At 38.4% G+C, this 12481-nt stretch overlaps 1 protein-coding gene across 1 annotated transcript in view; it reads left to right on the top strand.

Annotated features, from left to right (window-relative positions):
- GABRG2 (gamma-aminobutyric acid type A receptor subunit gamma2) overlaps nt 1-12227 on the top strand; it is an 88172-nt gene extending 75945 nt beyond the window's left edge. Inside the window, exons 7-9 of the mRNA XM_004587461.3 lie at nt 3330-3482; nt 7591-7796; nt 11501-12227. Coding sequence (XP_004587518.1) covers nt 3330-3482; nt 7591-7796; nt 11501-11776 — 635 coding nt within the window. The 3' untranslated portion in view covers nt 11777-12227. The remainder of the gene's footprint in view (nt 1-3329; nt 3483-7590; nt 7797-11500) is intronic.
- Nucleotides 12228-12481: the final 254 nt, after the last annotated feature.

Genomic DNA, 12481 nt, shown 5'->3' with positions numbered 1-12481 from the left:
TCCTCTTCAGATCTTTTCTTTGTGATGACATTTGTTGGTGCTGTGCTGCCAGCTTTGAAGTCTGCGCCAGGGAACGCGAAAGTGTCTCCATTTCATCTTGGAGGAGTCTGATGGTTTCCTCTCTGGTCGCTAACGACCTTTTCAGGCTCTTCATTTCTTCTTCAATGGCTTTCAAAGTTTCCCTCCAGGTGACAGATGTGCTTGCCTCCTGGGAATCTTCCCTTAATGTTGGTGTGTTGGAGGACTCTCCCAAAACTCGGAGCTGGCTTAAGACATCTTTCGCTGAAGAAGACTGGTCAAGAGGTTTGAGGATTTGAGGATCTTCCTTTCTCGACTCTGCTGGCAGTTTCTCGATGGTGTGTTTCGCGGCAGCGGATGGCACCTTGTCGGCGCAGGACTTCCCATCCGTGGGATTAGTGAGCATCCCCCTTTTCTCTAGGTCTTTCAACAGAGCTGTGTGCTTTGTGTGGAGGGCTTTTAGTTCGGCCTCTTTCTCCTGCAACGTGTGCTGATAAAGGGCTAATAGTTTGTTCTTCCGCTTCATCACCCGGAACAGTGGTCGGAGCTCTGTAGAAAGAATCGGTGGCATTTCATCTTGATGTTCCAAGTCCCTCCTCAGCGCCACTTTTATTAAATATAAGAAATAGCTGCAAAGAAAAGTTATATGATATTCGAGCAGTACCAGGAAGCGGCGTACGCCAGAGCGTAGGCCAGTATATCGCCAGGACATGTTTGTGTGCGGGCCGCTAAACTGGTCTGGACCGCTTGGAAGAAGCGTCCAGCTCAGTTGGACAGTCCCGCAAAATGTCGCCAGAGCAAGGCATGCTGGGGCTTTATATACGCAGGGAACAATGGGGTTGCCTGGAGACAGCAGGCCCAGTGTTCCGTCATCTGCCCCTCTGTAGCCCATTGGCTCCTTGGCCCTCTTTGTGCCCTTCCCCCTCCCCCGGTGAGGCTTCCACCAAGGCCCAAAAAGCCCCCAAGTAAATCATCTTTCCCCCATTGTGTGCCTAAGCATCAGTATTAAAAATATAGGAGCTGGGTATCCCTTCCGTTTGTGGTCTACCCAGTGTCAGGCTGATGTCATAGTCCCCCAGGCCGTCCCCAGCCTGAGCCCCATGGGCTCCTCCGCTGCCCTAACGGAGCAGCTCCATCGCCTGAAGCAGCTGGTCAGGCAGACGAGTGTAGGGCTCGGGCAGAGTCTCTGGGTTGTCGGTAGGACAGCCGCTCCTCGTGCCCAACAGATCCTGAGTGGGCGTTAGCCATGCTTAAGGGCTGGTGGAGAATGGAGAATGGCCTGAGTTAGGGCCTGGACAAGAAGCTCTGTGAGCCCCTGGAGAATGGCCAGGTCGCCTGTTGTCTCCACCTCACCTTTTGGGGCCGTTGTTGCCCATAATCCTAACTCCATGGAACACTGCTTAGCCCACCTTCCCGGGGATGCAGTCAGTCCCGGCTCAAGGCCTTGGGCTAAGACTCTAACTTCTGCCCAAGACCTGTGCAGAAGAGACAGCTCTGCCTCCCCACCCCCCTCTCCATCCTGCTGAGCCGCTCCACCCACTGCAGAGCCTGCTGGCTGTAGGGAGCTAACTAGTTAGTAAAGCCCTTGGATTGGCTCAGAGATTTCTGAGCTGCTGCTGTCCAACCCTGGAGCTACATAGGAACTTGACAGCAACAGCAAGTACTTGACACTTAGCAACTTGGAGGTGGAAGGGAAAGGATTGTTGGAGACAACAGTGGGGTGGACGACGATATCTACTTAACCACATCGCTGTGGTGCTGCTGTTGAGCATGGGCAGTGATATGACTGTTAATGGATGGAAGCGAGTGCAGGGTGATGGCAAGCAGGATGCTCATAGCGTGAACTTCTCAAGGTGGCTGCCTGGGAGCCCTAGCAGCCAGGCCAGGCGTTTCAAGGACTTCTATGAGGCTCAAGCACATACCTCACATTGCAAGTACAGCTACAGCCCTTGAAAATGATATTCTCTCACAGAACAAAGAAAATATAAATGTATAACAGGAATACCTCTCCACAATACATTTTTAAATTTCATAAACTGAAATCCTTTAAAACGATACTTGTCGTGACAGAAAAGGAAAGATACAGAATTCTAAACAGAAGTTAAGCATTATAATTTTTAAAAATTACAGGTTTCAAAATGAATTAGTCTCATGAAAAGGTATATGATGATTATTTGTTTCCTTAGTATTTTTAAAGTAGGATGTTCTCTTGATCATCTACATAAATTTCCTTTTTAATCTCAAATGTTCTATGTTGCATCTTCCTGATTATTTTCTTGATGTTTATAATTTATAGATGCATTCACTCATTTGTCCATTAATTTAGCAAAAGTTACCGATTAACTATCTGTAATCAAACAGGATGTTAAGGACTGGTTTTGTAATAGTGAGCTAAAAGGAAACTTCAGAGACTCATGAAGATCAAATATAACAGGGGAAGATGGATATTACAAAATCCAGTACTCAATGCACAAGATTTGCACATTAAAATGAGTTACGAAAAAACATGTAAATCAATTAAATGTAAGAAAAAATGTCTCATCATAAAAATTTGGTTATAAGATGAGCAAATACTCATTATTATCAGTCACCATGATATTTCACTCTAGTTTATTTGGACAGATGTCTTCAGAAAAACAGAAAGTTGCATGCCTACCATGATGGTTCAGTGGCTAAATTCTCACCTTACCCATGCTGGGATCCCATATTGGTGCCAGTTTGTGTTCCAGCTTCTCTACTTCCAATTCAGCTCCCTGCTATGGACTGGGAAAGCAGGAAGCAATGACCCAAGGTCTTGGAACCCTGCACCCATGTGAGAAACCCAGAAGAAGCTCCTGCCTCCTGGCTTTGGATCGGCTCAGCTGTAGCTATTGTGGCCACTTGGATAGTGAACCAGGGATGTAAGATCATTTCTTCTGTATCTCCTCCTCTCTCTAAACCTGCCTTTCCAATAAAAATAGGTAAATCTTTGAAAAAAAACTAAAGAAAAATAGAAAATTGCTACAAAATTCAGAAGATAGTGTAGGCAAGATAACTGCCGTGTTGAAACCTTGCTCCCTGACCTCCAAACCAAGTAGAAATTCTCAGTGTGTGTGTCAAGTAGGAAGAGATAGTAAGGAAAAATTCATCTAGAAAAAAAGGTGATCAATGTGTTAAAATGATTCATTTCAACTAAGAGTCAGTGCTTCTAAAAAATCAGGATTGAGTTCAATTAGTTTTTGGTGGAAGTCTCAATTGAGTTCACATGTCTTTCCCAATTTCTTTCATTGGTTGATGAGGGCTGGCAAAGTGCTGTCTTTCTTCTGTTGCAGGTGATTATGTAGTCATGTCAGTCTACTTTGATTTGAGCAGAAGAATGGGGTACTTCACCATCCAGACCTACATACCCTGCACACTCATTGTTGTCCTGTCCTGGGTATCTTTCTGGATCAACAAGGATGCTGTTCCAGCCAGAACTTCTTTGGGTGAGACACATTTATGTTACAATGTCTCAAGATAAGGACCCAGCATAAACAACCTTTGTATTCTTTCAAATTGATTGGCTTTAAATTCTGCTAGCTATTACATAGCAGTGTCCTCCCCTTTAATGAGAGCTATCATATTTTAACAAAAATTATCTCAATTATCTTACTTCTACTTTACTTAATTACATCCGCAGATTTCCTTTAATTATTTTTCTTAAGATCTTTAAGTAAACAATTAAAAACCTTTTAATTTGTTTACATCATGGGAGTCCAGCCAACAATAGGATTCTGTTTAAGCTGTTCACATGAACTTGCCAGACTGAATGTACCCTCTTCCAGTTTTGGGTTTAGTCATGTCAACTGGCAGTTCAAAATCAGCCAAGGTGGAAGTATTAACAACTTGGAAATTGGCAAACACTGAAATTATGAGTCATATTTTTTGCTAGTGTGTTGATTGTCACACATTCACTGGCATACTATTGGCTGTTAATTTATTCCAACATGCATTAATTATTGTGATGACACTGGTTCTTTATAGAAAAGTCACTGAAAAAGATGTTTTTAGAAAAATACTTGTGAGTTTTCATGGGAAATGCTTTTAAAATGATTGCTGCTTGCTTAATGTAGATTGCATATGGTGACATTTGTCTTGTATTTTCACATCTTCTCCTTCACAGGAGGAGAAGTCTCATGTAAAGTAAAACAAAGCCATAGGCGGACACAGGAGTTTAGGTATAAAGACATTAATATTACATAAAATTCCTGAGTAAGGCAGGGAGACTAGAGACGGAAGAGTAAGAAAAAAATAACTAACACTAAAGTTAAGGCAAGATGAATCATAAAACCATGATCCCCTTTAGTCAGGTATGTAGAATCAAGAGAATATAGAAATGGATGGAACAGTATCGTGTAATAGTTAAGAGCTATTAGTTTGAAACTAACTTGGGTTTTTATATACACTCACACGCATATACATGCACATATATAATTCTGGAAAACCTGGTAATTTGTCTAAATCACTGTTTTCTCATACATAAAGCAAGTAATTCTTGCATCTAAATTATGAGGATTGATTAGGGTTAAATAAGGTATTCTATGAAAAGTGCATGAAGTGGAGTAAAGTTTCAGAAATGTCAGCTACTATAATAATTTTCTGATAAAAAGAAATCATCTGTACTAGGTTATTAAACTCAGGGCAGAAATGATTACTGGGAAAAAAGACATCATTTGCATTTCTGTTCTCTTCCAAACCTAATTTAGTTTCCCATCTGTTTAAAAATGAAGTTATTTAGATTTTTCCTGTTACATGCAGTACTTCGTATTATTTAAGTCCTATTCAACAATTCAAATATCTTATCTAATGCTCTGTACCAAAACAAATCCAAGACACACTGAACCTTTACTTGAGGACTATCATTTGTCACTTGTGAATAGAGTGTATTGTATTACATACTTATTTGTCCCGTATCACAAAGTAAAAGCTTTTTCTGTGTCTAACACAAAGTCTGACACATAGCTGGTGCCTCAATGATGCTCCAGTAAATGTACAGATTTAGAGCATGTGAAATAAAAGCTTTGATGTTTTCCAATCCACACTCTACACAAAACCATTCAATAAAAATACTACTCTCTCCTCTTGAAGCCTGAAATTTCGTTGATCAAAATTCCTTGTAAGATAACCTCAGTAGCTCATTTCATCTACTCATGCAAAGGGTGTTCAATGACAAATGACCACGGTTGGGGAAGGGATCAGATGAGTGAATTCAGGAATGAAGGAGAAGATTCTGAACAAATAGCAGGTATGTATTTCTTGTTGGTAATAGAAGTCAGGCATATTCCATATGGTCCCTATCCTGTTTCTACTCTTCACATTGTGTGTAGAAGTTGGATTAATGATGATAGAATTGTTTTATCACACATTTTAATGCTGAGCTGAGGGACCAAAGGTGTTGTAATGTTAAATGATTTACAGTCACACAGGCAGTTGGAATCTAGGCTAATGGCAGATAGATTCTCTATGGGAGTAAGAGCTTGGTGAAGCTCAATTGTTTTAAATCAAACTTAAGATGGCAGGAGGACTTTTAAAGTAACATGTCATCGTTCAATCTAAATGCCTCTGTGTCAATATTCTGAAAAAGGTTCAAGCAATTCTTCTGTACGCTCACCTTTTCAAACACTGATCTAAATTTCACTAACTCTCATTAACAGTGCTTATAATCAAGAGTTAAATGAGATGGCCCTAAACATCTTTAAACTTTAATATTATTGCAACAGGACAGTTCAAAGCGTCTTGGTTGATGTGAGAGATGAATAAATATCTATGGCTCATACATTCAGGCTAAATAGCCTGAGCATGGGGAATAGTCATCGTGGTGTAGTGATGACAAATGAAATGATGAAACCATCCAATACTATATTTCACTCAAGTAATCTGAGATAATGTAACATCCTGATGATCTAACTTAATGTCAGAACTAGAAGTATTTATAAAAACTATGAATATTTTTCATCTGTGTCAGGTAAGAAAAGGGCCCCCCCCTCTTTTTTTCTAGTTTTGTAAAGCCAAATTTAAAATATGTATTAAGCCATCTTTTTGGTGGTTGGTGACTTAGGGAAAGCAGACTGTCAGAACAATTCTCTGCCATGTGACTCCAGGCAGAACTCTGAAAATGGCATGAGGACATTCAAGAAGATTTTAGTTTTACAAGACCACAGTGAACTTTCCGGCAGTCTAAACTACATTTCCCCAATTTGCTGCCTCCATGTTTAAGTTACATATCAGATTTTATTTCACCTAAATATCACATGCCAGATGCTCTCAAAAAGTATTGCCCTTAGGTATAGAACTTAATATGAAGAAACCTGAAAAAGTTGATGGAAAGACTAAATGAAAGTTGGTTTTGGTGCAATTAAAAAAAAAAATCCATGAACACTTTTTAAAGTATGATTGTCCCATGAACTTTCTGAAGGCCCTCATTTGCATGGATTTCAAATGTTCTGTGCACCATAATACCAAAATATACCCATTTTTAATTCCATTTTTCATGAAATTGTTAAGTACTGTTGTGCTGTCATTGCCACTTATCATATGTAAAGTATGGCTAAAAGTCTGATTATGAAACAAAGGCCAAGGTACCTAAGTAGGTTTTGTTTTCTCCACACACACACAAAAAAGCCACTGGGTACAATCACATGGATGTAGATGAGATTATTTGATTTTCTTATGTTTAAAAAGTAGCCATTATTCCATAAAATAAATGATACCACTACCTAATACTTATTGCAACTTTATTAAGAATCGACATTGTATGTGTTATTTAAGTTTCACCATAGCTTTGGGAGGTTTTCCCACCACCCCCAGTTTGTGGATGAGGAGCGTGAGTTTTCCAAAGGACCTACTATGACAGTCGGGGAAAATCCCCAGACTGTAGCAGTTCCAAGATGAAAAACCTACAATGACTCCAGCTGTCTGCTATTTTCATGCTATATATTATCCAGGTAACTTAAATACAAATCATTTCCCTGGTTTGGTACATTTAAAATGATTTCTTCTTGCACTCAGTACAAAATGTAAATCCCTCTACATGCGTTTTATCATGTAATCTCTAAATCACAAGCCTTGCTCTCCCCTCCCCTTTACTGATGTCAAGAATCCTAAATATGTAAAGGTACTCTTTCATAGAGCCACCTTTAATTTATTAGCAATCTTACAGTTTTTGCCCCACCATATACATAAACTACTTAATGAGCCTTTCCCTGAGCATTCCAGCCAACTAAATTCTCACCATTCCCACTGTTCCCTATGGCAAACGCTAAAAATTTATATTTTATTTGCTCATTTGATTTGCAGTATATCTGTTTCAATAGCATGTAAGCTACGATAAAGACTGGGACTAAGTCCATTATCTTCTTCAGTATACCTTTGGTGTCACTGCAACTAATACATAATAGTAGACAGGCAAAAAATATATTTTGAACACAGTGAGTTAATATCAGTTATTCTTTGTTTCCCATTACTGAGGCTGCTTATGAGTTATATCTCAGCAGTAACTCAGTTCCCCACCTTGCAGAGATAATCCCATGACCCACATCTTGTCCCTCTCCTCAGGAATCACCACCGTCCTGACAATGACGACCCTCAGCACTATTGCCCGGAAATCACTCCCCAAGGTCTCCTATGTTACAGCAATGGATCTGTTCGTGTCTGTTTGTTTCATCTTTGTCTTCTCGGCTTTGGTGGAATATGGCACCCTACATTATTTTGTCAGCAACCGGAAGCCAAGCAAGGACAAAGACAAAAAGAAGAAAAACCCTGTATGTATCAGTTTCCATTGTGACCACTGGTATTTTCATGCAGAAAGACTACGTAGTTTTGACACAGTTTAGTCTGATTCACCTATAGGCAGGTTAAAACTCAGTATTTTTGGCTCCAGGACGAAAAGAGTATGTGTTTGGCCGGCCCACAAGGATTCATTTATACTCATTAGTTACTTGAGATATCTGATTCTCAAAGTCAGATGCTTAATACAAATGTAATTATTTGCTCCTTTACTTTCTGGGTATTAAAAGTGCTGCTAAGAATTACTTTGGTTTTCTAGTTGATATTCTAGTTTTTTATTGATTTTTCACCTTTCTGGCCCCGCACTATAACATATTTAAATTATTGATGTTTTAAGATAAATTTCTCATTTAGGGCATTCTATTAAAAAGGTACAAGTTTCAATGATCAATACAGCTTTGCAAATAATTGTGTGAATGTATGTGTTTTGTGTGCATGTGTGTGAGTGTGTGTGTTTCCACTAGAGAAATTTTATTGATTTCATACTTGGATGCATTTAGTTTTTTAAATAAGTAACTTACCTATTGTTGGGGCAAGTTGTCTAGACTTGCCAAGTCTTTGTTCATGTATGAATAAAAATTGTAAATACTATTACACTATACTCTAGAAATGCAATTTCTCATTAGTAGTTGCAGATGATAGTTGATGTTGATAATGTTAAGCTGGATTGCTTTCAAGTGTATTCGTGATTTAGAAAAAAGTAGCATGACTTCTGCTTGCCACTACAAGTCAATGACCGAGGAAGAGGCACAAATAAAATTGCCTGAAGCAACTGTACTTTACTGTGAATGTTTGTGAGAGCACATAGCCAAATATTTACTCAACTGAACCCAATTTGTGACTCATGGGACCCCTTGAGGGGTAAGACAGGACAATGGGGATTCTTCTACACTCTTGGATTTATAGCCCACGAGGGGCATCACAGCGACCAGATACCTAACCAATCTCTAACATTTACTGGGGACTAAATTTTAAGTTCCTACTAAATTTTAAAAAGGGCATGTAGTGATTCCAGTTTCATCCTGATGCATCCCCAAGAACCTTGTAAAATTCTACAAACGACAGCTTTTGTTTGAATGTAAGACTTGGTAACAGGTAAAGAAAAAGGCATCCTTATCTTCGATGCTTAATATAAAAGAAATGCTTAACTCTTCTTTCCTGGACATTTACTATGCTTTATGCAGCACGTCCCTTCCATGTCTGTCAAATCTCTATCTGCCTTTCCATTACCTCTACCCTTGCTTTGCTTTCCTCCTGGTGGTGTTTTTCATTGACTCCTCTCTTTGGCATTCCATTTCATTCTTACCGGAAGATGATTCTATTGACCAGCTGCATTATCTACCTGCCAGTTGTAACAAGCATGTGAGGACTGGCTTCCCAAGCAGTTCTGAAGGGTCTTTAGAAACAGCCCCACTGACCTCATCAGCTAGGTCTCCACAGAGAGCATCGTGCTAACGATAGTAAGACTCCTTCATTCAGCACATGGAAAGGGGATTGAAACCACTGGAAAAATAAAACTACCTGAGAATTTCATGCATCTTTCCTTTTAAGCCCATTCACGTATCTAGGAAATCAACTAAGAGACCGAACTGCAAATGAGAAGCTAAAATTATATTTTCCTGTTCTATACACTCTTGTTTGATGCTATCAAGGCTCACCTATTAAGGTAACCTTGATAATTAGAAAATACAATGAAAGCATTTCTATATAGGTGAACCAGGCAACAGAAAGCTTCCTCACAATTTAACAATACTGGCTTCTGAATTAAGGTAGTTGTGCATTTATTAAGGATTTCATTAGAAATCACAGACTTTTATTTTCCAACTCTAGGTATATGCTTTATCCCAAACTTCAAACTCTCCTTCTGTGTTTATAATTTCGGTTCATTTTACTTACTATGTTTTCAAAATGTATTTTTAATTTACCTTATTTTGTCTCTCTTTTTTCTTTTGTTTGTTTTTTATTTTTATTTTAAAAATGCAATTCTTTTTTCTGTCTACAAAACCAAAGCTTCTTCGGATGTTTTCCTTCAAGGTATAAAGTTTTTGGAATGGAAATTCACTGCATGCAACTGCTAAACTTAACTATTAATGCTTACATGGTGTTTTATTTTTTTGTTCTTGTTATGAGTAGATATTTAAACATTCCACTGAAAAAACACATTCAAAACAGAGAAAGTTGTATTAATTTCTACAGTTCACTCAGCAACAATACACTAATTGCTTTAGTTTCTTAAAGGTATTTGTTTAAAAGGCAGAGTGGTAGAGGGAAGAGAGAGAACGATTTTTCCACCTGCTGGTTTACTCTCTTAATGCCCACAACTGCCACAGTGGGGCAAGGCTAAAGCCAGGAGTCAGGAACTCCATTCAGGCCTGTGAGTGACTCACACACTTGAGCCATCACCTGCTACTTCCCAGTGTGCAGTGTGCACTATAGGAAAATGGATCAGCAATGAAAGTGACACTCCATTCCCCAAACTCCAGTGGGAAATACATGTGTCCGAAGCATCGGCAGCTTAATCCTCTGGCCTACAACTTCTCTCTCAATATAATATTTGAGTTAACCCTTAACTCTGTGACATACCATAGATTCAGAGGGTCTTTTCTACACATCAATACCAAAACAGACCCTTTCTTCCCCGATAAAAATAGAGTTTCATTGCACTGGTTAGGCTTGGCTTTTGTTACCTTTCAAGCCTAAAATGTAACTGTTTATATCCTGATTCAAAATAGGATTGTTTGGTTAACTGAACAGACATTATTTGAACTCTTCATTTCGGATGGTTAAAACACTACCATCTTCACTGGGCTTGTTAGCTCTATCACACAATATTGTAATGAACTTTCCATTCATTTTGACAGCTGATTCACAGATGCTAGGATTCGTATTTCTATTGTCCTAAAATGAATTTATTCAAACTAACATTAAATAAATCCTTTGGTTTTATAGAAATTTCTTTAATTGATTTGGCAGTGAAGATTAGACTATCATGTAGTTTATTGATACCACTTTCTTCCCAAATGCTAAAAAAAAAAATTACAGATAGTAACATTCATTTCTGAATTTTCATTCATATATAACTCGACATTGCTGACATTCTTTGAACTTCAAAATAGTGAATATTGGAAAAGTATGATCTTCTTTTAAACCATACTTTTGTGGTATAAAGATCAGTAAAATCCCATGCCTATGAATATCTTAGAATTTTCTATTATAAGCATTTAATACATTTGCTCAGTGTAGTGTGATTTCCTATCTACCTATAAGTAAGCATGACAAACCTTGATTTCAAACTTGATGCATTTTTATTTCTCTACTCACAAGCAACACCATTTAATGCCTTCATGTAACCAACTTCACATCTACACTTAGTAGAATAATATTCCATGTAGTTTGATTTAAATATTTAAACTTTGAGTTCTTTTGGTGTTCAATCTTCTTGCTACAGCTACTAGCTTGATGATATTATTTTCAGTTGCACTGCTTAAGCTCAAAATTTGAAATCTGCAAATGTGCTATCTTTCTAAGCTCAATTATACCATTGTAGATCACAATATCATAGTATCTTCCTGAGTACCCATTTTCAGATTCATCATCACATTGATGACATTGTGAGGAAACAGTCCACGACTTCAGTGGGACTAATTCTGGGCCTTCTCCTTCCCTACCCTTATCTCAGGCCCCTACCATTGATATCCGCCCAAGATCAGCAACCATTCAAATGAACAATGCCACGCACCTTCAAGAGAGAGATGAAGAATACGGGTATGAGTGTCTGGATGGCAAGGACTGTGCCAGTTTTTTCTGCTGTTTTGAAGACTGCCGAACAGGAGCGTGGAGACACGGGAGGATACATATCCGGATTGCCAAAATGGACTCATATGCCCGGATCTTCTTCCCCACTGCGTTCTGCTTGTTCAATCTGGTTTACTGGGTCTCCTACCTTTACCTGTGAAGAGATATGAGTTTTATTGATATGAGTATTACTCACAAAATCTCATGGAGAAAAGGTATCCTTTCTAAGTCCACTTAAAGAGTCCCCTACATTATTGATAATGATCTGGTTTCTATGTTCGAACCTGATACATTGTATATTGTCATATTGTTCATGCCCAACTCTCCTTTGGTTAGTGTAGCTTGAACTTTAATGTTTGCTGTGTTTCAAACCTGCAAGGCAAAGTAAAATTAGAGCAAGAATATTGAAGCCAACCAGGATATTTTTAGGTATAGCAACTGAAATATTGAAAGTTGTGACTATTCACAGAGGTGATAGGTTTATATGATTCATAACAAAGTTAGATGCAAAAGGTCAAAAGCTGTATCCTATGTTCACTTAGGGTCATATTGGTAAATTTGACTCCAGTAGAATACCTTCTACATTTGAGAAGAATAACTCCCTTTAAAATATAAATCTAGACTAGATATTTATTATATCTTTCTCCCAAGATAGAAAATTTCTTCCACATTACATGTACAATGATGTAAATATTTCAGTGACATCGAATGCTTCACGTTTAATGCATGCATCTCTTTAGAGCCAAAATAAATGGACTGAAATTATATCATAACTATTGTCTTTCATTTTGTGTCTTTGGACTATGAAAGAATTATGAGTATAATGATAAGGATTTAGGTTTGGAATTAGAGGGAGGGATTTTCA

Source organism: Ochotona princeps, chromosome 19 (assembly GCF_030435755.1).
Source record: "Ochotona princeps isolate mOchPri1 chromosome 19, mOchPri1.hap1, whole genome shotgun sequence".
NCBI classification, from domain to species: Eukaryota; Metazoa; Chordata; class Mammalia; order Lagomorpha; family Ochotonidae; genus Ochotona; species Ochotona princeps.
This window is presented reverse-complemented; position numbering and strand designations above follow the sequence as displayed.